The 20,672-nt window shown below is 39.2% G+C and overlaps 1 long non-coding RNA gene and 4 gene segments (V, D, J or C); 2 read left to right on the top strand and 3 right to left on the bottom strand.

Annotated features, from left to right (window-relative positions):
- LOC128451235 (Ig kappa chain V-III region MOPC 63-like) overlaps positions 1-20,672 on the top strand; it is a 62,255-nt gene that overhangs the window by 6,712 nt on the left and 34,871 nt on the right.
- The window catches only part of LOC128451237 (Ig kappa chain V-III region MOPC 63-like), a 150,125-nt gene that overhangs the window by 98,300 nt on the left and 31,153 nt on the right, over positions 1-20,672 (top strand).
- The window catches only part of LOC128451236 (Ig kappa chain V-III region MOPC 63-like), a 91,388-nt gene that overhangs the window by 41,740 nt on the left and 28,976 nt on the right, over positions 1-20,672 (bottom strand).
- LOC128451279 (immunoglobulin lambda constant 1-like) lies at positions 9,846-12,315 on the bottom strand. The segment is given in 2 exon segments: positions 9,846-10,392; positions 11,546-12,315. Coding segments are annotated over 2 exon segments (324 nt in total).
- On the bottom strand, positions 14,498-19,429 carry LOC128451283 (uncharacterized). Of its 2 annotated transcripts, XR_008340088.1 has the most exons (4): positions 17,312-19,429; positions 16,067-16,111; positions 14,807-15,743; positions 14,498-14,645 (listed from the first exon to the last, which is right to left on the bottom strand). It is a non-coding gene; the product is annotated as an uncharacterized LOC128451283 (long non-coding RNA). The 2 variants fall into 2 exon arrangements; XR_008340087.1 differs by having other exon boundaries at positions 14,807-16,111.

The raw sequence follows: 20,672 nt of genomic DNA, 5'->3' as shown, positions 1-20,672 counted from the left end.
AAAGACAAAGGGATGAGGATGAAGGAAAATGACGTACAGGTGATTTCTTGTATGTTATAAAATGAAACAGAAGAACTTCTACTGTTGAACATCATTCACTCAGTGTCAGACCATCAGCCGCAGGGTTCAAGTGTCAATGTGGCTGAGAAGGTTCACTGATAATGATTATTGATGATTATTGAGGACGTCTTCACGGCTGTTTCTCAACGTGTGACAGTGAAGAACTCGTCCCTGAGATGATTTTCTTCTGTTTAAACTCACAGAGCTGAAACACTGGTGTGAAAACAATTGAAAACCTTTGTCGCCTGTTTCTTTCACTTCCTTTTCACCACATGAAGCGTGAACACAAAGCTGAGCTGCATCTACTGATAAAATCCTGTTTGTGTTCAACATCTGATTTTTGTGCCAAATTATGTTTGATCAATTCAAACATTTTAAAACAGTTTATGATTTAGTTTGAAGCTTGAGCAAATTCTATTTTTAAATATTTTAAAAATGTGAATACATATTATCAATGTACATGAAAATAGATAAAAAAATTGTTTTAGCATGTTTCTATAAATTTGTTAAACTACATAAACTGATTTCGACCAATAAGTATTGATCTGAATTTCTTTTAGAGATTACATCAGATTCATAAAAATTCAACAAAAATTATCAGCCGGTCAATCTCTGAACTTGATCAAATTCTTGTTCATTATTTGATAAAAGTTTTAAATGCACAAAGTAAAAATCTCTGGTACTTACAGTCTTTGTCAAGTTTGGTTCCTCCACCGAAAGTGTACCACAGTGATACAGACTCATTAGGTGCTCGTACAAAAACCTCCTGCACCGTGAACAACAGTCTGTCCACTGAAGAGTCACTTGTTTCTGGTTAAACTACACAATTTACACTGAATATTTATATTGAACTAATGTGGCTGGAAATTTCATCAAGATTGATTAATTAAAAAAAAATTCATTTTAATTTGTCTTACTTCTTAACATTGAGAGGCAAAAAGTTGATTTAACTTTGTCATGCATTAATGTTTTGAAACATGGTTTGACTTCATTTGAAAGCTGTAAAACAAACAGGATGCTTCAAAAGAATTAAAACAAAATGTTTGGAAAATTCTATTGTAAATCTACTCACTCTGTAATTCAAGAGGAACGAAATAAACATATTTGCATCAATGAAAGTGATACAATTTAAATCCAGATGCTGACGACCCTCAACTCTGCTTCTTCATATTTAGTGTGAATCCAAACAGCAACGCTTCGAGTTTGTGTCCCACGTCACCTTCAGTCCGCTCAGAGCAGAGGAATCATTTCCATAGAGAGGAGGCTTTGCATCGTCAGCTGATCCTCCACTGAACTGAGAAGCTTTATAGTCCTGTGACTCCAACTCTGCAGGACTCAGACCCGTCAGTCGACCACAACCACCATGACTCTCATCACCCTCCTCATCTGGACGCTGGCCTGCTGCAGCTTCACAGGTTCAGTCACTCAGCAACATTTCAGACGTGATGCGCTGCCTGTTCTCTCTCTTCACCTCCGCTGATTAATGTATGATTTGTGTTTGTGTGCAGGATGCAGCGGCCAGGTGACTGTGACTCAGCCTCCAGTCGTGACATTTACTCCAGGATCCACTGTCACACTGACCTGTAACACCAACCCCAGTATTTATAGTGATCGTATATCCTGGTACCAGCAGAAACCTGGACAGGCTCCCAAGCTTCTTATATACTATATATCAACTGTTCATTCAGGAACTCCCTCTCGATTCAGTGGCAGTGGCAGTAGCTCTGGTTCTAGCTTCACCTTAACCATCAGCGGTGTTCAGGCTGAAGATGTTGGAGATTATTACTGTCAGAGCTTCCATTATTTAAACGGAGCATATGTGTCCACACAGTGATTTAGAGCCGTACAAAAACCTCCCTCAGTTTGACTGAAGTGAAACTGGTCGGCTGCAGCTGCACAGAGAATAACTGGTCCAGTGAACACAACACAAGTCTTCAAGCAGAGCAACAATGAAGCTAAACACAACTGAAACAAACTCACAGTTTTAAATGTTAAGAAATATCCAAACAATGCCCCATGAAACCAACTTTGACATTTTAGATTTGGGGTTGAAGACTAGAACGCCTGAATGTGTGTGAAAGATGAGCCTGAGGTGTGTGTGTTTGTGTGTGTGTGTGTGTGTGTAGGGGGGGGGGGGGGGGGGGGTTGAACATAAACTTTATTATTTCACTATCATTTACGTGGATGCCCAGGTCTGTACAATTTTGACTATGTACTATTTGTCTGAAGATTGTATTGATGTGGTTCATGTGTTTCTTTGTAGGGGGGTGTTTGGGTCAGTGTAGGCTCCCAAGGTCCCTTTTGCCTGAAGCCCCTAAAGTCCCTTGAAACGCCCCCGGGAGTCCCACAAATGAGTTTTCATGGTGATTCTCTGGTGGAGCAGTGAACGCTGCGTTGACCGGCCGAGTTGCACGTGTTGTAAACGGAGCTGTATCGTAAAAAACCTGCCTCAACTAGTTGCTCTACAGAATGAGTTCTAACAGAAAACTACAATAAACACAGAGAATATATTCGATGTATTACAAAACACATTGAGTTCATACAACCAGCACATCCTGCAAGTTTAAAACCAGAATAATCAGAAAATTGTGGTTGTTTATCAATTTCATTTGATGACTAAATGTTGCCAGATATTTATTTATTAACTCTGATTGTCATTTATATTCTGTTACACTTCATCAAATTGTGATATGATGATTATTATAAGCACACTTTCAAAAGTTCATTACCATTAAGCACTCACACATCAGAACATGGATGGAACAGAATATCTGATTAACTCTTATGCTAAATGTGTAAATTCCCTTTAATTTCTCAGGTTTCATTATAAAATGTTACTTCTGTCACTGATTGACAATAATAAGATTTGTGAGGAATGTCCTACAAACTACTTAAGTAATGCTTTTGTGATTTTTATCATTTTGTTCAATATTCAACTCAAAAGTCAGAAACATGGATTTCATGCAGATCAACACAAGAGAAATTACTGTCTAAGTAGAAGTAAATAACAAATTTACATTAATATCTTTTACTGCACAAAAAATAAAACAGATATTGCCTTATCCAGTTTAGCATAAAACTTTATTGAGGTATGAACAGGAATTTGCTGTAAAAGGTAAAGGAATTTTGGCAGAACTGTCATTTTGATGAGGTTCACCCTAACGACAAACGATAGAGGCAAGGTAGACCATCTTTGAAAGTTCTTCTCAACTCTGCCAAGCAATGGGACATCATTTTTATTGAAAGTGTCTGTTAGAGACCTTGTTATAAGGATTCCCAAATATTTAAAACAGTTATCCACTCTTTTAAAGGGAACTCTGTTGTCTGGCAAGTCCCCAACTAAGTTATTAATTGCAAATAACTCACTCTTTCCGAAGTTGAGTTTCTAGTCAGAGAGTTGGCCAAATTGCTTCAGGATGTCCGAAACTATCGGGAGAGATGTGGATGGATTTGATACATAGAGAAGTAAATCATCTGCGTACAGTGACAGCTTGTTTAGTGATCCTTGGCGGGAGACGCCCTCAAATCCATTCTCGGATCTCAGCTAGATGGCCAGGGGCTCAATGGCTATGGAAAACAATAAAGGGGATAGTGGACACCCTTGCCTTGTGCCGCGGTGGAGCCGGAAGGGGGGGGTAATACTGTATTGTTTGTTTGCACAGAAGCTACTGGTGTGGAGTATAGCAATTTCCCCCATGAAATAAAACCTGAACCAAGACCAAATTTCTCCATCAACTCAAATAGAAAGTCCAACTCCAACATATCAAAAGCTTGTTCAGCGTCCAGCGACACCACTACCTCTGGGGTGCTGGAACTGGGCCTGCTCAGTATGTTGAACAGTCTTCTGGTGTTGTGGAATGGGTGCCTCCCCAGCGTGAAGCCAGTTTGGTCTGATGAGATTATCTGTGGAAGAACCCCCTGAAGATGGAGGGCTACTGTAAAGTACGAATAGCACTCATGATCTCAGCTGCTGAAACTGGATTGGACAAATTCTCCACCAGCTCCTCGTCCACTCTAGGAAACTCAATGTACATTTGACATTTTTCTGAGGTGCGTTGTGTAGGAAATTATGTGGCCTCTCAAGTATTCCTTAAAGCTTCCCACAAAGTTCCTTTTGATACTTCTGGTGTTTTATTTCTTTCAAAAAATAGTTGTATATTGGATCTTAGGAAGTCTACAAAGGGGTCACTAGATAATAAATTATGAATTAAAACGCCATGGTATTAAGATGCGGCTGTAATTGGGAAACTGTATGTCTAGTGATGTGGGAGCATGGTCTGCGATAAAAATACTGTGGTACTCGCATGAGTGTATATTAGAAATAAGTCTGTTGTCTAAGAGAAAAAAGGAAATATTTATTCTTGTTTCAAAAGTAGCACAATACAGCATTGGACTGTCATAATGAGTTGAAGAAAAGAGATGAAGACATTCAGATTGTCTATCGATTCTACATATTTTATATAGACTGTCATCCTCTTTATATAGACTGTTTAAAATATATTAATAATATATTATTATATCATATATATAGCTCTTATATGATAAATATATTCCTGAGACATATTCCACCAATTGTGCAAGTTGTCCCACTTAAAACGATGAGAGATGCCTGTAATTTTCATCATAGGTACACTTCAAGTACGAGAGACAGAATTGGGGGAAAGAGTCCAGGAAATCACATTGTAGGATTTTGAATGACTTAATTGGTAAATTGCTCGGTGAATTAAGTATTTGGTCACCTACAAACAAGCAAGATTTCTGGCTCTCACAGACCTGTAACTTCTTCTTTAAGAGGCTCCTCTGTCCTCCACTCGTTACCTGTATTAATGGCACCTGTTTGAACTCGTTATCAGTATAAAAGACACCTGTCCACAACCTCAAAGAGTCACACTCCAAACTCCACTATGGCCAAGACCAAAGAGCTGTCAAAGGACACCAAAAACAATATTGTAGACCTGCACCAGGCTGGGAAGACTGGATCTGTAATAGGTAAGCAACTTGGTGTGAAGGAATCAACTGTGGGAGCAATTATTAGAAAATGGAAGACATACAGGACCACTGATAATGTCCTTCGATCTGGGGCTCCACGCAAGATCTCAAAATGATCACAAGAATGGTGAACAAAAATCCCAGAACCACACGGTGGAACCTAGTGAATGACCTGCAGAGAGTTGGGACCAAAGTAACAAAGGCTTCCATCAGTAACACACTACGCCGCAAGGGACTAAAATCCTGCAGTGCCAGACGTGTCCCCCTGCTTAAGCCAGTACATGTCCAGGCCCGTCCGAAGTTTGCTAGAGAGCATTTGGATGATCCAGAAGAGGATTGGGAGAATGTCAGATGAAACCAAAATATAACGTTTTGGCAAAAACTCAACTTGTCGTGTTTGGAGGAGAAAGGATACAGAGTTGCATCCAAAGAACACAATACCTACTATGAAGTATGGGGGTGGAAACATCATGCTTTGGGGCTGTTTTTCTGCAAGGGGACCAGGACGACTGATCCATGTAAAGGAAAGAATGAATGGGGCCATGTATTGTGAGATTTTGAGTGAAAACCTCTGTGATGGGACATTTTGTATTTAGATAAGTTTGATGAAAGATTGACAAATGTATATATATAGAATGTAATATCCTAAGATGTTTTCTGCAGTTAGACTGGTGAAATCCTGTGCTGATGTGTATTGGCTGGACACTCCTGGTCCTGCTGCTGAAACAAAAGGGTTTTCACAGCAGGGGCTATCTTACTGTCTGCAACAGAGTGACCATAGGTGTTAACGGCGCAGACGAGAGGGTCTGAGAGAAAGACGGGTCTGAGAAACAGGTTTCTTCTTGAGACTCAGCAGAGGCCTGATCTCAATGTGTAGTGAGACTTGTAGGAGTGGTCCTCATTCAGATTGAAGGTGACCAAATCTAAGCCTGAAGACAACACGTAGAGAGCTGATTGGATAAATATTCTACCTCTGTGAAAGGAGGGGCTTATTTAGTATAAATTAAATGTGATTCCATTGTTCAGAGCCATTGACTCGAAGTCTGAAAGTGACAAGAGTGCTCTGGCCCCTAGCCGCAGCTAGGTTGAATTGTATGACCAGAAGATAATTGTTTTTCGTGTTATGTATTAAAAATCCCAATGCAACCTCCTTCCATCAGCAAGGGCATTGAAAATGAAACGTGGCTGGGTCTTTCAGCATGACAATGATCCCAAACACACCGCCCAGGCAACGAAGGAGTGGCTTCGTAGGAAGCATTTCAAGGTCCTGGAGTGGCCTAGCCAGTCTCCAGATCTCAACCCCATAGAAAATCTGTGGAGGGAGTTGAAAGTCTTTGTTGCCCAGTGACAGCCCCAAAACATCACTGCCCTAGAGGAGATCTGCATGGAGGAATGGGCCAAAATATCAGCAACAGTGTGTGAAAAGCTTGTGAAGACTTACAGAAAACGTTTGACCTCTGTCATTGCCAACAAAGGGTATACAACAAAGTATTGAGATGAAATTTTGTTATTGACCAATACAACAAAATATTACAAATATAACAAGAGTTACTTATTTTCCAACAATTTGCAAATAAATTCTTTAAAAATCAGACCGTGATTTTAAGGATTTCTCATTTTGTGTCTTATAGTTGAGGTATACCTATGATGAAAATTACAGGCCACTCATCTTTTTAAGTGGGAGAAATTGCACAATTGGTGGCTGACTAAATTCTTTTTTGCCCCAATATATATGTATGTACACCCTTTACATCATCAAATCGCATCCAACTGTCTATATCTCTATTGTGTGTATATATATATACAGCTTTAAATGCAGTCTGTTGAGTATCTATATATAGATACTCAACAGACTGCATTTAAATCTATATTGACCTTATATATTAATCTGACTGTCAATATATCTTCAAATAGACAGTCTATCTAACTAAGGTCTCTTTAGGCCTCATGATGCATTTTGCAGCTATTTTTATTCACATGGTTCTATCTTTATTAGCAGATGTAGTTAGCTCATTTTTAATAGAATTGACATGTTAAACTTGCTTTTATTTACAAAGTAATCGAATGAGCCTGATACTCGTAATCTTCACTGTCACATTTAGTTTTATTGATACTCAGAGTATTTTCTCAGAGGGTGAGAATACTTAAATAAAACAGAGGCCTGGGGTCACTGAGATCAGATGACTCACTCTTACTTACTTCTTTCACTAATATCAGAGCTGCCTGAAATGACTGATGTACATAGTGATGAAAAGGTTGAACAAGGACAGAAAACAAAATCAGCCTCACAACATGATGGAGTAATTGATGATGATGAACTGCCAGCAGAGGGCAGTGTGACTGTACTTATAGACATGAAGGGAAATTCCTGAGGGAGAGAGTTACTCCCAGAGCAGCTTCCTGGCTTCAGTGTTCAGTCGCAGTTGGATTTAGTTGAGGAGACAAAATCACGTGGTCAGATTTTGGTACATTTCTTGGTTTGCGATGAAATAGTCCATTAACAACAATCACATTCAAACTGTTTTCTGAACGTTTCAAAGTCAGACACGGAAGTGAAAGTTCCTTCATGCGATGTCCACATGTTCTCACTCAGCGTCACCTCTTCCTCTCAGTTTCATAAAGACAGGTGCACTCAAATGTATTTTGCATGAATTTATGCATCGCTGCTCCTCAGAGTTAAAGTCACACAGAGTCTGAACGTAAGATGAGCCTGAGGTGGTGGTGGTGGTGGGGGGGGGAGGCGTTGATCATAAACTTTATTAATTCATTATCATTAACATGGATGCACAGGTCTGCACTTTTATAATTTTGATGATAAAATATTTAACATTTTTGTTACTTCTGAACATTAAGAGACAAGTTGATTCAACTTTGTCATGAATTTAAATTTCGAAAAGAAGTTTGACATAATTTGAAGGCAGTTAAATAAACAGGATGCTTCAAAAGAGTTTTTATAATAGTTTTTTGTACATCTACTCAAACTGTAATTCAAGGGGAATGAAATACACATATTTGCATCAATGAAAGTGACACAATTTGAATCCAGATGCTGACGACCCTCAATTCTGCTTCTTCATATTTAGTGTAAATCCAAACAGCAACGCTCCTGAGTTTGTGTCCCACGTCACCTTCAGTCCGCTCAGAGCAGAGGAATCATTTCCATAGAGAGGAGGCTTTGCATCGTCAGCTGATCCTCCACTGAACTGAGAAGCTTTATAGTCCTGTGACTCCAACTCTGCAGGACTCAGACCCGTCAGTCCACCACAACCACCATGACTCTCATCACCCTCCTCATCTGGACGCTGGCCTGCTGCAGCTTCACAGGTTCAGTCACTCAGCAACATTTCAGACGTGATGCGCTGCCTGTTCTCTCTCTTCACCTCCGCTGATTAATGTATGATTTGTGTTTGTGTGCAGGATGCAGCGGCCAGATGACTGTGACTCAGCCTCCAGTCGTGACATTTACTCCAGGATCAACTGTCACACTGACCTGTAACACCAACCCCAGTATTTATAGTTATCATTATTTGTCCTGGTACCAGCAGAAACCTGGACAGGCTCCCAAGCTTCTCATATACTATACATCAACTTTATATTCAGGAATTCCATCTCGATTCAGTGGCAGTGGCTCTGGTTCTAGCTTCACCTTAACCATCAGCGGTGTTCAGGCTGAAGATGTTGGAGATTATTACTGTGCCGGTAGTCATGATAGCAATCGGTTCACACAGTGATTTAGAGCCGTACAAAAACCTCCCTCAGTTTGACTGAAGTGAAACTGGTCTGCTGCAGCTGCACAGAGAATAACTGGTCCAGTGAACACAACACAAGTCTTCAAGCAGAGCGACAATGAAGCTAAACAATGTGTGTAAGATGTGCCTGAGGTGGGGGGGGTGGACTTAAACTTTTTTCCTTCACTATCATTTACATGGACGTACAGGTCTGCACTTTTCATTTTGATGATAAAGTATTTGGTTGAAGATTGTCATGATGTTGTTCATGTGTTTCTTTGTAGGGGGGTGTTTGGGTTAATGTAAGCTCCCCAGGTCCCTTTTGCCTGAGGCCTCTTAAGTCCCTTGAAACGCGCCTGGAGTCCCACAAATGAGTTTTCATGGTGATTCTCTGGTGGAGCAGTGAACGCTGCGTTGACCGGCCGAGTTGCACGTGTTGTAAACGGAGCTGTATCGTAAAAAACCTGCCTCAACTAGTTGCTCTACAGAATGAGTTCTAACAGAAAACTACAATAAACACAGAGAATATATACGATGTATTATAAAACACATTGAGCTCATACAACCAGCACATCCTGCAAGTTTAAAACCAGAAACAATTGTGGTTATTTTTTAAGTTCATTTGATGAATAAATGTTGCATTTATTTATCGCTTTTAATTGTCATTTAGATTCTGTTACACTTCATCAAATAGTGATATGGTGATTATCACACATTCAAAAGTGAATTAGTATTAAGGACTAACACATCAGAACATGGATGGAACAGAATATCTAATTAACTCTTATGCTAAATGTGTAATTTCCCTTTAATTCCTCCGGTTTCATTATAAGTTTTTACTTCTGTCACTTTTTGACAATAATATACTAATATGAATTATGAGGAAAGTCCTAAAACTACTAATATGATACGTTTGTGATTTTCATCATTTTGTTCAATATTCAACTCAAAAGTCAGAAACAAGGTTTTCATGCAGATCCACACGAGAAATTACTGTCTAAGTAGAAGTAAAACACAGATTTACATTAATATCTTTTGCCGCAGAAAAAAATTAAACAGAAGCAGATGTTGGTGATGATATATTTTATTTTGGTAAAGTAAACATAGAATTGTGAAAAACAAATGACATCAGAACATTGAATATTTATTCTTGTTTCAAAAGTAGCACAATTCAGCATTGGACTGTCATAATGAGTTGAAGAAAAGACATGAAGACATGCAGAGCTGCAGTAGAACACATGTAAATCAAACAGACCCACAGTAGAGCACAATGACTCCATCCGGTCGTCTCTCTACTCCGAGCAGAGGTCAGGGTCCAGGGTTTGAGTGACAGGGCTCTGTCCGTCCAGACTGGCCTCACAGCTCACTGAGCCCGCCTTCCTCCACTGGTCTGCAGGGAGGCTCATGGTGCTGCTCCAGCTGTAGTGGCTGCCCTCCCCCAGGGCCCCCGGGCTGTGAGACACCCCTGAGGACCTGATGCTGCCCCCCACCTTCCAGCCCAGGCTCCAGGATGAGGGGAAACCCCCGCTGGCCATACACACCAGAGTGGCAGTGCCCTGCTGCAGCTCTTCACTGGAGGGGGGGAGGAGGGTCAGGGTGGGCCGCACCACACCCACTGGAGGAGAGAGAGGGGAGAAAAGACAAAGGGATGAGGATGAAGGAAAATGACGTACAGGTGATTTCTTGTATGTTATAAAATGAAACAGAAGAACTTCTGCTGTTGAACATCATTCACTCAGTGTCAGACCATCAGCCGCAGGGTTCAAGTGTCAATGTGGCTGAGAAGGTTCACTGATAATGATTATTGATGATTATTGAGGACGTCTTCACGTCTGTTTCTCAACGTGTGACAGTGAAGAACTCGTCCCTGAGATGATTTTCTTCTGTTTAAACTCACAGAGCTGAAACACTGGTGTGAAAACAGTTCAAACCTTTGTCGTCTGTTTCTTTCACTTCCTTTTCACCACATGAAGCGTGAACACAAAGCTGAGCTGCATCTACTGATAAAATCCTGTTTGTGTTCAATATCAGATTTTTGTGCCAAAATGTGTTTGGTCAATTCAAACGAAACATTTTTAAACAGTTTATGATTTAGTTTGAAGCTTGAGCAAATTCTATCTTTAAATATTTTAAACATGTAAATAAAAATCATCATTGTACATCAAAATAGATGAAACATTTGTTTTAGCATGTTTCTATAAATGTATTAATCTACATAAACTGATTTCGACCAATAAATATTGATCTTCATATCTTTTTCTCAGGATATGAGATTACCTCAGATTGATAAAAATTCAACAAAATTATCAGCCAATCAATCTCTGAACTTGATCAAATTCTTGTTCATTATTTCATTAAAGTTATAAATGCACAAAGTAAAAATCTCTGGTACTTACAGTTAATGTTGAGTTTGGTTCCTCCACCAAAAGTCCACCACAGTGATACAGACTCATTAGGTGCTCGTACAAAAACCTCCTGCACCGTGAACAACAGTCTGTCCACTGAAGAGTCACTTGTTTCTGGTTAAACTACACAATTTACACTGAATATTTATATTGAGCTAATGTGACTCGAGATTACATCAAGATTTAAAAAATAAAAATAAATATTTGTGAACATTTTTGTTACTTCTTAACAAAATGTTGAGTTTGTCATGAATTAATGTTTCAAAATACAGTTTGACATCATTTGAAAGCTGTAAAACAAACAGGATGCTTCAAAATAATTAAAACAAAATGTTTTGAAAATTCTATTGTACATCTACTCACTCTGTAATTCAAGGGGAATGAAATACACATATTTGCATCAATGAAAGTGACACAATTTGAATCCAGATGCTGACGACCCTCAATTGTGCTTCTTCATATTTAGTGTAAATCCAAACAGCAACGCTCCTGAGTTTGTGTCCCACGTCACCTTCAGTCCGCTCAGAGCAGAGGAATCATTTCCATAGAGAGGAGGCTTTGCATCGTCAGCTGATCCTCCACTGAACTGAGAAGCTTTATAGTCCTGTGACTCCAACTCTGCAGGACTCAGACCCGTCAGTCGACCACAACCACCATGACTCTCATCACCCTCCTCATCTGGACGCTGGCCTGCTGCAGCTTCACAGGTTCAGTCACTCAGCAACATTTCAGACGTGATGCGCTGCCTGTTCTCTCTCTTCACCTCCGCTGATTAATGTATGATTTGTGTTTGTGTGCAGGATGCAGCGGCCAGATGACTGTGACTCAGCCTCCAGTCGTGACATTTACTCCAGGATCCACTGTCACGCTGACCTGTAACACCAACCCCAGAGCTTATGCGTATAGTTCGGGTGATTTATTGTCCTGGTACCAGCAGAAACCTGGACAGGCTCCCAAGCTTCTTATATACTATACATCAACTCTATATTCAGGAACTCCCCCTCGATTCAGTGGCAGTGGCTCTGGTTCTAGCTACACCTTAACCATCAGAGGTGTTCAGGCTGAAGATGTTGGAGATTATTATTGTCTCGGTACTCTTAACGATGGAAAGTTCACACAGTGATTTAGAGCCGTACAAAAACCTCCCTCAGTTTGACTGAAGTGAAACTGGTCTGCTGCAGCTGCACAGAGAATAACTGGTCCAGTGAACACAACACCAGTCTTCAAGCAAAGGAATCGAAACACGACTGAAACAAACCCCACACACACTTCTCTGTATTCTCATCATTCACTTCCCGCTCTGAAGCTACTGACTGAATCTGGCACTGTACATCAGTCCAAACAAAAAGCTTGAGGATTATTGTTTTAGATTTTGAAATTTTAGCATTGTTGTAAGATGACCATACTATTTATTATACCCATTGGCTTCTCAACATGTAAATGATTTAGATGCATGTAATACGAGAATGCAGTACTTCAACCAAAGTTCAACTGGCCCCATTCAAAACCACATTTATATTTAAAGTCACACACTCAGATATATCAGTCTCTTACCCCGTCCCTTCATCAAGAACCATGAATTATTCCCATGGTTATTGGTGAAAATCTCATTAAAGGCCTGATCTGCCCATCATAAGAATGAAAAATCCTGTATGTATCTGAATGTCTGAGTGTCTTAATGGCATTTGTATTTTGCCCATGTCTAATCCTTCTACCAAGTTTTCTTGAAATCATTTCAGTCGTTTTTTCCTTAATCGTGTTGACAAACAAACAAACAGACCTAAGTACATATTTGGGTAACTGAGGGGCTTCTTTGTTAATTTAAGCCTATGGATAGAGAGTTCCTATTTTGGTCGTCAAACAGGATAAAGTGTCCTTTTTCTTTTCTTCTGTTCCTTGATGCTGCTGCGTGCATTGTTCAAGGCAAGGATTAAGTGTTATTGGATTGGTTACAGGTGACGTGGGCACAGACACTGTTGCACGGGACAGAGTCAGGTTTGGATCTGCTCCCAGGTCAGGACGGACACAGTGACATCAGCAGACGAAGGGCGACTACAGAATTAACGAGGGAGGCAAACAACACACAAGAATAACACAGACGACTTGGACGGCTGACAACAGTCGCTCGTGTAATGGAACATTTTATTACATTTCACAGCAAAGACAATTATCAATTCTGGTTCATACAATTCTACCTAGCTGCAGCTAGGGACCAGAGCACCCTGTCACTTAGTCAGACTGGGTCAATGGCACAGAACAATGGAATCACATTTGATTTATACTAAATAAGTCCCTCCTTTCACAGAGGTAGAATGTTTATCCAATCAGTTCTCTGCGTGTTGTCTTCAGGCTTAGATTTGGTCACCTCCAATCTGAATGAAGGACCCCTTCGAAAGTCTCACTACACATCAGGCATCTGCTTAGACTCCAAGTCTCTCTTAGACCCCCATCTCTGCTGGATGACCCATGAAAGAGTCTAGGTGTGAAAACCTTTTGTCCCAGCAGAGGCACAGACGAATCTCTAACGAATACACATCTGAGTCTCCTAAGCTGACCCCCACATGTTATAGTCTAAACCCACAGAAATACATCTCAGAATAACATTCCCATCTATAACTGTCATTCCTTGCATGAAACATAACTAAATATAAAATCTGCCATCACAATCCTCCCTTTTGAGACTATTGTCTCAAACATCTCCATAACACCTTATCATTATATTTAGAAAGAGTCCAGGATACATGAGTTTCAAGAAATCGAACATTTTGTCCAATCATGGACTTGGTTAAGGAAGTAACCACAGTCTTAACAAAAAAAACAATATAACAGTTTGTAACACCTCTACATAATTAAAAAAAATCAGAATCTGTCTCAACAAATCAATAACATATTTAGCAATTATTCAAAAGAAACCATGACCCTTAATTCCCACCCATCAGGAATATGTCCTTGTTCTCTCTCTGGACAATAGATCATTTTACCTTACATTTAACAATATGCACCATATTATCGAATTGTTCACTGTGCCACACTTCATATGTGTCGAAGTCCTCCTTCAGCTGACGAACATCTTATTTCAGAGCTTCCTGTAGATGCAGAGTTTCATTTCCTAATGTCCTTGAACTAACTCTTAGAGCCAGCTCATCTGTGTGTGTGTTCTTCACAGTGCCCCCCCATGGGACAAGCTCTCCAAACCATCCCTTGTGGAGACTCTCACACTGTTGAATGCTTTTCTCGCACACAATGAGTTGAATCTTGTCTGTTATCATCATGGTCGCCTACCATGAAGCTCTCCAGGCTCTATCAGTTCATCCCTCTGGTGAGAGGCATTTGGCTTGCACTCGTTCCATCGACGTCCTCTTCCAATCTTTTCTCCTCACGTCCTTCAGTACAATCCATTCTCCTGGTTCCTTCGCATGCAGCTCCCTTTCCATGGATTTCCAATAGATTCTCCTTCATCTGCCTGTGGATTTTAAAGAGTACAGGGAACAAGTTCACAACATATCCATCAGTTCATTTTTCAATGTACTGTTAAGTTTTAATTTTACTGCCATCTCTCTCTCCTGTACCATCCCTGGCGGGATGTGGCACGATTTTGCCTTGTATTGATACCCCGATACTCACCAGCATCCTTAATGCTGCGCTTACAAATTGGGTACAATTATCAGTGGACATCCTTTTAGACTCTCCCATCATGGATAAGTTCTCCCGAGCAGTGACTCCTTCACTGCTGAAGAATCCTGTTTAGATGTTGGGAAACTTCTGCTTGCATAGAAAACATTTCAATGAAAATAAAACAGTATTTATTCATTTCCCTAACTTACATAATTTTTATCTTTATCAAATCTCTTTATGAATGATCAAGTTGTTTATTTGGAGGTGGATGTTCACCTTGTGGAATCCAGATTGTTTTACCTTTTTATTTTGTAACTCAAATCACACAACTCTTCTAAAAAGTTAAAAAGTTTTAGTGAATATTATTAAGTGTGTATTGTCTGTACACTCAATATACCTATATTTAATTTCATTTCATATGTAACTCCTCCCTTTTGACACTTAGACACCAGTCTTGTGTCAATCCAACCTAATGAAGAAACATATTCAAAATGAAACTATCAAAATCATCTTTATGACCCACATTTAAACTAATCAACAACCAAATAAACTCCTGTTAATCAAAACTACTTAATTCCTAAATGTATTAAGTCTAAATTCTAAAAAATTTAAGTTCCTATGTAACTTTGCTTACAGCTCCTATAAGCCATATCAAATGTCAATATTCAAATCTTCAAACCGTAATCCATGTTCTCGGCCAACTGCATACTGCTTGCAAAACACAAATACCACAGTCAAGCAAAAACAATGGTGTTAAAGTTAAGTTCATGAATGTCTATTCAGCCCCCCATCACATGCAAACCTGCTGTCAGTGTAAATCTTGACACTCTCGTCTCTAGCATATTTGCATCTCTTTGGTCAATGCATATAATGTGAAGGGGGTTGATTTCCTCTGTGTCCCACAGTCGTAACCCACTTTGTTATCACACTGCGGAAACCTTTGAAGCTGAAACAGTCACAAAACACTTCACGTTTACATTTATCAGCTTGATTACCATTTAAATCCTAATTCAGGAGAAAAGCTTTAGTTTAGTCTAAAACCTCTTCTACTGATGTAGCTAAGAGTTTCCTAGTTAAACACTTTCTATCTGTAATAGTAATGTCTATCATCTAAAAAACAATACTGTATCCTAGCTGAACCACCTAGCTGTTGAAAAGTGATCATTTTTTCTCAAGCAATATCATTGTTACAGCATATGACACTAGTAAAGTCTTATTTCAAAGTATCACATATCACACATCACATATAACAGTTCTCTCAGCAGCTACCATAGCTCTGAGACATGTTTGAAGCTTTGCCTCCCTTGGTTTATCCTTGAAGACAAAAAAATGTATGTTAAAACAGAAAATTCACTTTCCACAAGAATATTTACAGAATATTCTTTTCTATTGCGTCTGCTCCTCTGATCAGACCAATACCATTTTTGTGACCAGTTCACAAACATGATGGTACCTGTATCAACTTAGAAAATATCATTAATTTTTACAACAACAAACTAAAAATATCAATCCAGTACCTCAAAGATACTTAACATTCAAAAATGCGTTAAAAACTCCTTATTTAATTTATCTATACAGAAAATCGGTTACGATTAACTGTTAATCCTCTTTAAAAAAATTTAATGTGCTTATATGTATTTTATTGGGATTAAATGTCTTTTTCCTCTATTTAATCCAAAATTATAAAACCTTTACTCTTGTTTCTGGTTTTATTCATCTTTCATATGAATCAGAAGTTAATCATAAATCTTTTAGCCAATGAGTCTATCAAAGACTACTAAAACAACACAGTATTTACTAGTCCAAATTTCAAACTTACATTATCCTCAATGTATTTCCTATAAATGCTTTTTAAACTAAGTTCTCTTACCAAATGGTTAAATTCCTCTAAGAAAATACATTTTATGATCTAATTTATTTCTCCCCCTGCTCTTCGCACGAGGATGTTACTTTAGACCTGAGAAAGGTGTCTGGGATCATTCTCTGATATGCTAGTGTTAAATCCCCCTCTCTCTCTCTCTCTCCTTTAAATAAATGTAGATGTCATTTCCACTTTTGTTCTAACAAATGCCCTGTTGTGTCAAAATTTAGCATACTCTCCAATCTAGTTGTTTTTATCAAGCAGCTTGGTGACAACAAAATAAATGTTTAAATCTTGTATTTAACCTCTAACACATATAAAAAACACAATGATAAAAATGCATCTCTCTATCACTTTTTGCACATGTTTTCCCATCATTTATGAGCTATCTAACAATCATTATGAGAGTGATATCACATTCTTCACATATATTTAATGTTGATTCTAATCCCTGAATCTACAAATATATTTGATGTCTCTGCCAATCACTCTGATTTGTTTGTTTTAAATTTAGTTCACATGAATCTTGTGAAAGTATTTAGCTAAGGCACAATGGGCCTCTCTATAGTAATTTCTAATTTAGCTCTTATAATGTTAATCATCTGCTCTATGTAACATTAATTCACATGGTGTATGTGTGTCAGTGTTCTTACTTAGATGAAGTTTTTGTTGAACCTCTTTGTCTCCCTCTTCCACGGGCTTGGCATCTCCAAGCTGTTATTTGTGCCATTTTCAGCGTCTCTGAAAAATTTGCACATCTTTCACATGTAAAATGGTGAAAACTGAAGGTATGCTCACCTTCTCCTCAACAACAAAGTTGAATTCCTGAAGTGTGGATTGGGACGGTTGAAGCTGATGCATTTTCTGTCTGCAGCGGTCTCCCTCTTAGTGGAGATGCATCAAGATCAGAACTTAATTGGAGATCCTGGGACCTTGAGATTATTTCAGTTACAACCTCCTGAATTCTTTCTCTGATATTCACTTCAGTGAACCAACATTCAAATGCTCTCAAGTCTGGCACAAATATCTCCACATCTCTCCAATGGTATGTTTTAACAGTTACGTCTTAACTCTAATTTATTTAGTAAAATACTAAACTTCGGGGACTAAAGTTTACCTGGTATGGAGAATGACCCTAAAAGCTCCCTAATTTATCTTTAAAACCAATTGTTTTCCTTATATCTTAAAAATGTCTATTTTAAATTTATTTTAAGATTTGTTTTAGGCTATTTCCTTTTTCCTTCTGTTATTATTCTTTAAAAAGCCTACTTATATCCCAAATATACTTAAAAATATACTCACCTTGCTCCAGTGTTGAGAATTTCAAGAACTCCTCTCACTCCTCTCTTTTTCTTTGTCAGCTGTAAATTCTCAGACTGGTCTCATCAAATCTTACAGGTTACTTGTACAGACACTCGTAATCAAACCAGCAACACTTGTGTAACGTTTATAGTAACCTTATACCTTCAACCAATCTAAAAAAAAAAACACTCCCTTAAGAGACATTGAGAAAAAATACCCTTAGTGCATCCTGATACCTTTAGAGAAATATCATTCAAATCTCTACACACACACTTCTCTCCAGTTATACGCCTCCAGGTACTAAATACTTGAGAATGCTATTACTATTTTATGAAAATAGTTATAATTATCATGAAACTCGACGTCAGAGCTCAATCTTAAAGTTGTGTTTAAATTAATAAACACTCCATATATCTATATCTATTCCGTTTGACTCAGTTGAGCTTTGTTTTTTTTTTGCAGTGGTTCTAAACCCTGACTTTGTTAAACCCAGTTAACTTGTTGTTTTTTTTTGCAGTGGTTCTAAACCCTGACTTTGTTAAACCCAGTTAACTTGTTGGTTCCAAACCCTGACTTTGTTAAACCCAGTTAACTTTTATTGGTTCCAAACCCTGAAGCTTCTTGGATTCTACACCGGTTTCCAAAACCTTGCTATGTAAGCACGTCTGCTCCTCACTTTGACAAATGAGTGAATCTCTTAACCCTTATAAACCTAGTTTATTTTTCGAAATCAGAATTTTACTCACCAGAACGAAATTGCTTGCCAATCCCCCTCGGTTCTTTCGGTCATCTTAGTGAGTACTCCTCGCTCTCAGGACATCAGGCCCTCTGTAAAATGAAGGTTTAGTCCGAGACGTACTGCCCCGATGCAGTTACTTACCGTCAGCTCCAAGAGCCAGAGTTCACTATATGATGGCCTCTGCCGACAATCGCCAAATGTAATGGAACATTTTATTACATTTCACAGCAAAGACAATTATCAATTCTGGTTCATACAATTCTACCTAGCTGCAGCTAGGGACCAGAGCACCCTGTCACTTAGTCAGACTGGGTCAATGGCACAGAACAATGGAATCACATTTGATTTATACTAAATAAGTCCCTCCTTTCACAGAGGTAGAATGTTTATCCAATCAGTTCTCTGCGTGTTGTCTTCAGGCTTAGATTTGGTCACCTCCAATCTGAATGAAGGACCCCTTCGAAAGTCTCACTACACATCAGGCATCTGCTTAGACTCCAAGTCTCTCTTAGACCCCCATCTCTGCTGGATGACCCATGAAAGAGTCTAGGTGTGAAAACCTTTTGTCCCAGCAGAGGCACAGACGAATCTCTAACGAATACACATCTGAGTCTCCTAAGCTGACCCCCACATGTTATAGTCTAAACCCACAGAAATACATCTCAGAATAACATTCCCATCTATAACTGTCATTCCTTGCATGAAACATAACTAAATATAAAATCTGCCATCACACTCGCATGCCATCATTTCTTTTCACAGCTTTATCAGATCCTTATATTCCCTTTTTTTCCCCTTTTATATTGCTTTGCCTATTATATACAAGAAATTCTTATTCCACCATTTTAGAGATTTCATTCTGGGATATTACAGAGAAAATGTGCAGGTAACCCAAGTGAGTCTCAAGTGGTAATTTGCCTGAAACACACTTCTCTCACCACCCTGCATGGTGCAAGGTCACGCTGGCGACTTCAGGTTTGCTTATGGCTGCTTCTCTGGGCCAGAGAGGAATTATTTACCCATTAAAATGCCAAGTCCTGGCGCTAAGGCCTGTTAGTACACGGCCTGACCTCTGAGCACATGACACAGCCTCACGTCACGCTCAGATCAAAAGGACAACAAAGTGTTAGGACATGTCCTGAACACAGAGGACGGATGCTGTGGTGTCTTACCTTTACGACTGCCCTACATATACCTGCGCAACCTGAAAGAAAATAAAAGGAAGTATCTTATAATTATACAAATATCTCTCTATATATATATATATATGAATATATGGATTCTTGCATACTGTCCAAGTTAAGTGTATAACTGAAGCTATGATCAAAACAAAGAAATGAAAGGATAAAAAAGTAGCAAAAAAAAACTGATTTAAAAAACATAGTAAAAATCTAACGCAATTTAAGTTTGAAACAGCGCGAGGGAAGCTGGAGCCAATCCCAGCGGACATTGTGAGAGAGGCGGTACATGGGACACAGGTGTATCGCAGGGCCAACGTACAGAGACAAACCATTCATACCTACTTCCAGTCTGGATCCAATCCCAATTTGCATGTCATTGGACGGTTGGAGGAAGCTAGAGTATCCGAAGAAAACCAACGCAAACACGGGGAGAACATTCGAACTCCACACAGAAAGGTTAAAGCCGGGATTCAAACCTTCCTGCTGTGAAGGTCCACTTGAAGGTTAATTTAGAGGTCAAAGGGCGAGCACATGTTTCATGAATGGGAGGACTTGGGGGTGGGTAGTGACAGCTCACAATGATCTATGCACGGTGGAGCTAATCAGTGTCTTATTCTTGAGCCTCTTAAATGAGCCTGAGTGGCTGTGAAGGAGACTGTTACCATTGGATAGGGATAATCCTTGGAGGCCGCACTTTACCAGGAATCAACTAGTTAGCGCTTCCTCTCTCCGACTGGGTGAGCTCGTTCAGTGCGAGACAGGAGCCCCACTGGATCTGATTCTGTCCTCCGC

The sequence above is a fragment of the Pleuronectes platessa genome, chromosome 11 (assembly GCF_947347685.1).
Source record: "Pleuronectes platessa chromosome 11, fPlePla1.1, whole genome shotgun sequence".
Classification (NCBI taxonomy): domain Eukaryota; kingdom Metazoa; phylum Chordata; class Actinopteri; order Pleuronectiformes; family Pleuronectidae; genus Pleuronectes; species Pleuronectes platessa.
The sequence above is the reverse complement of the archived record's forward strand: the minus strand, read 5'-3'. Positions and strand labels throughout refer to the sequence as shown.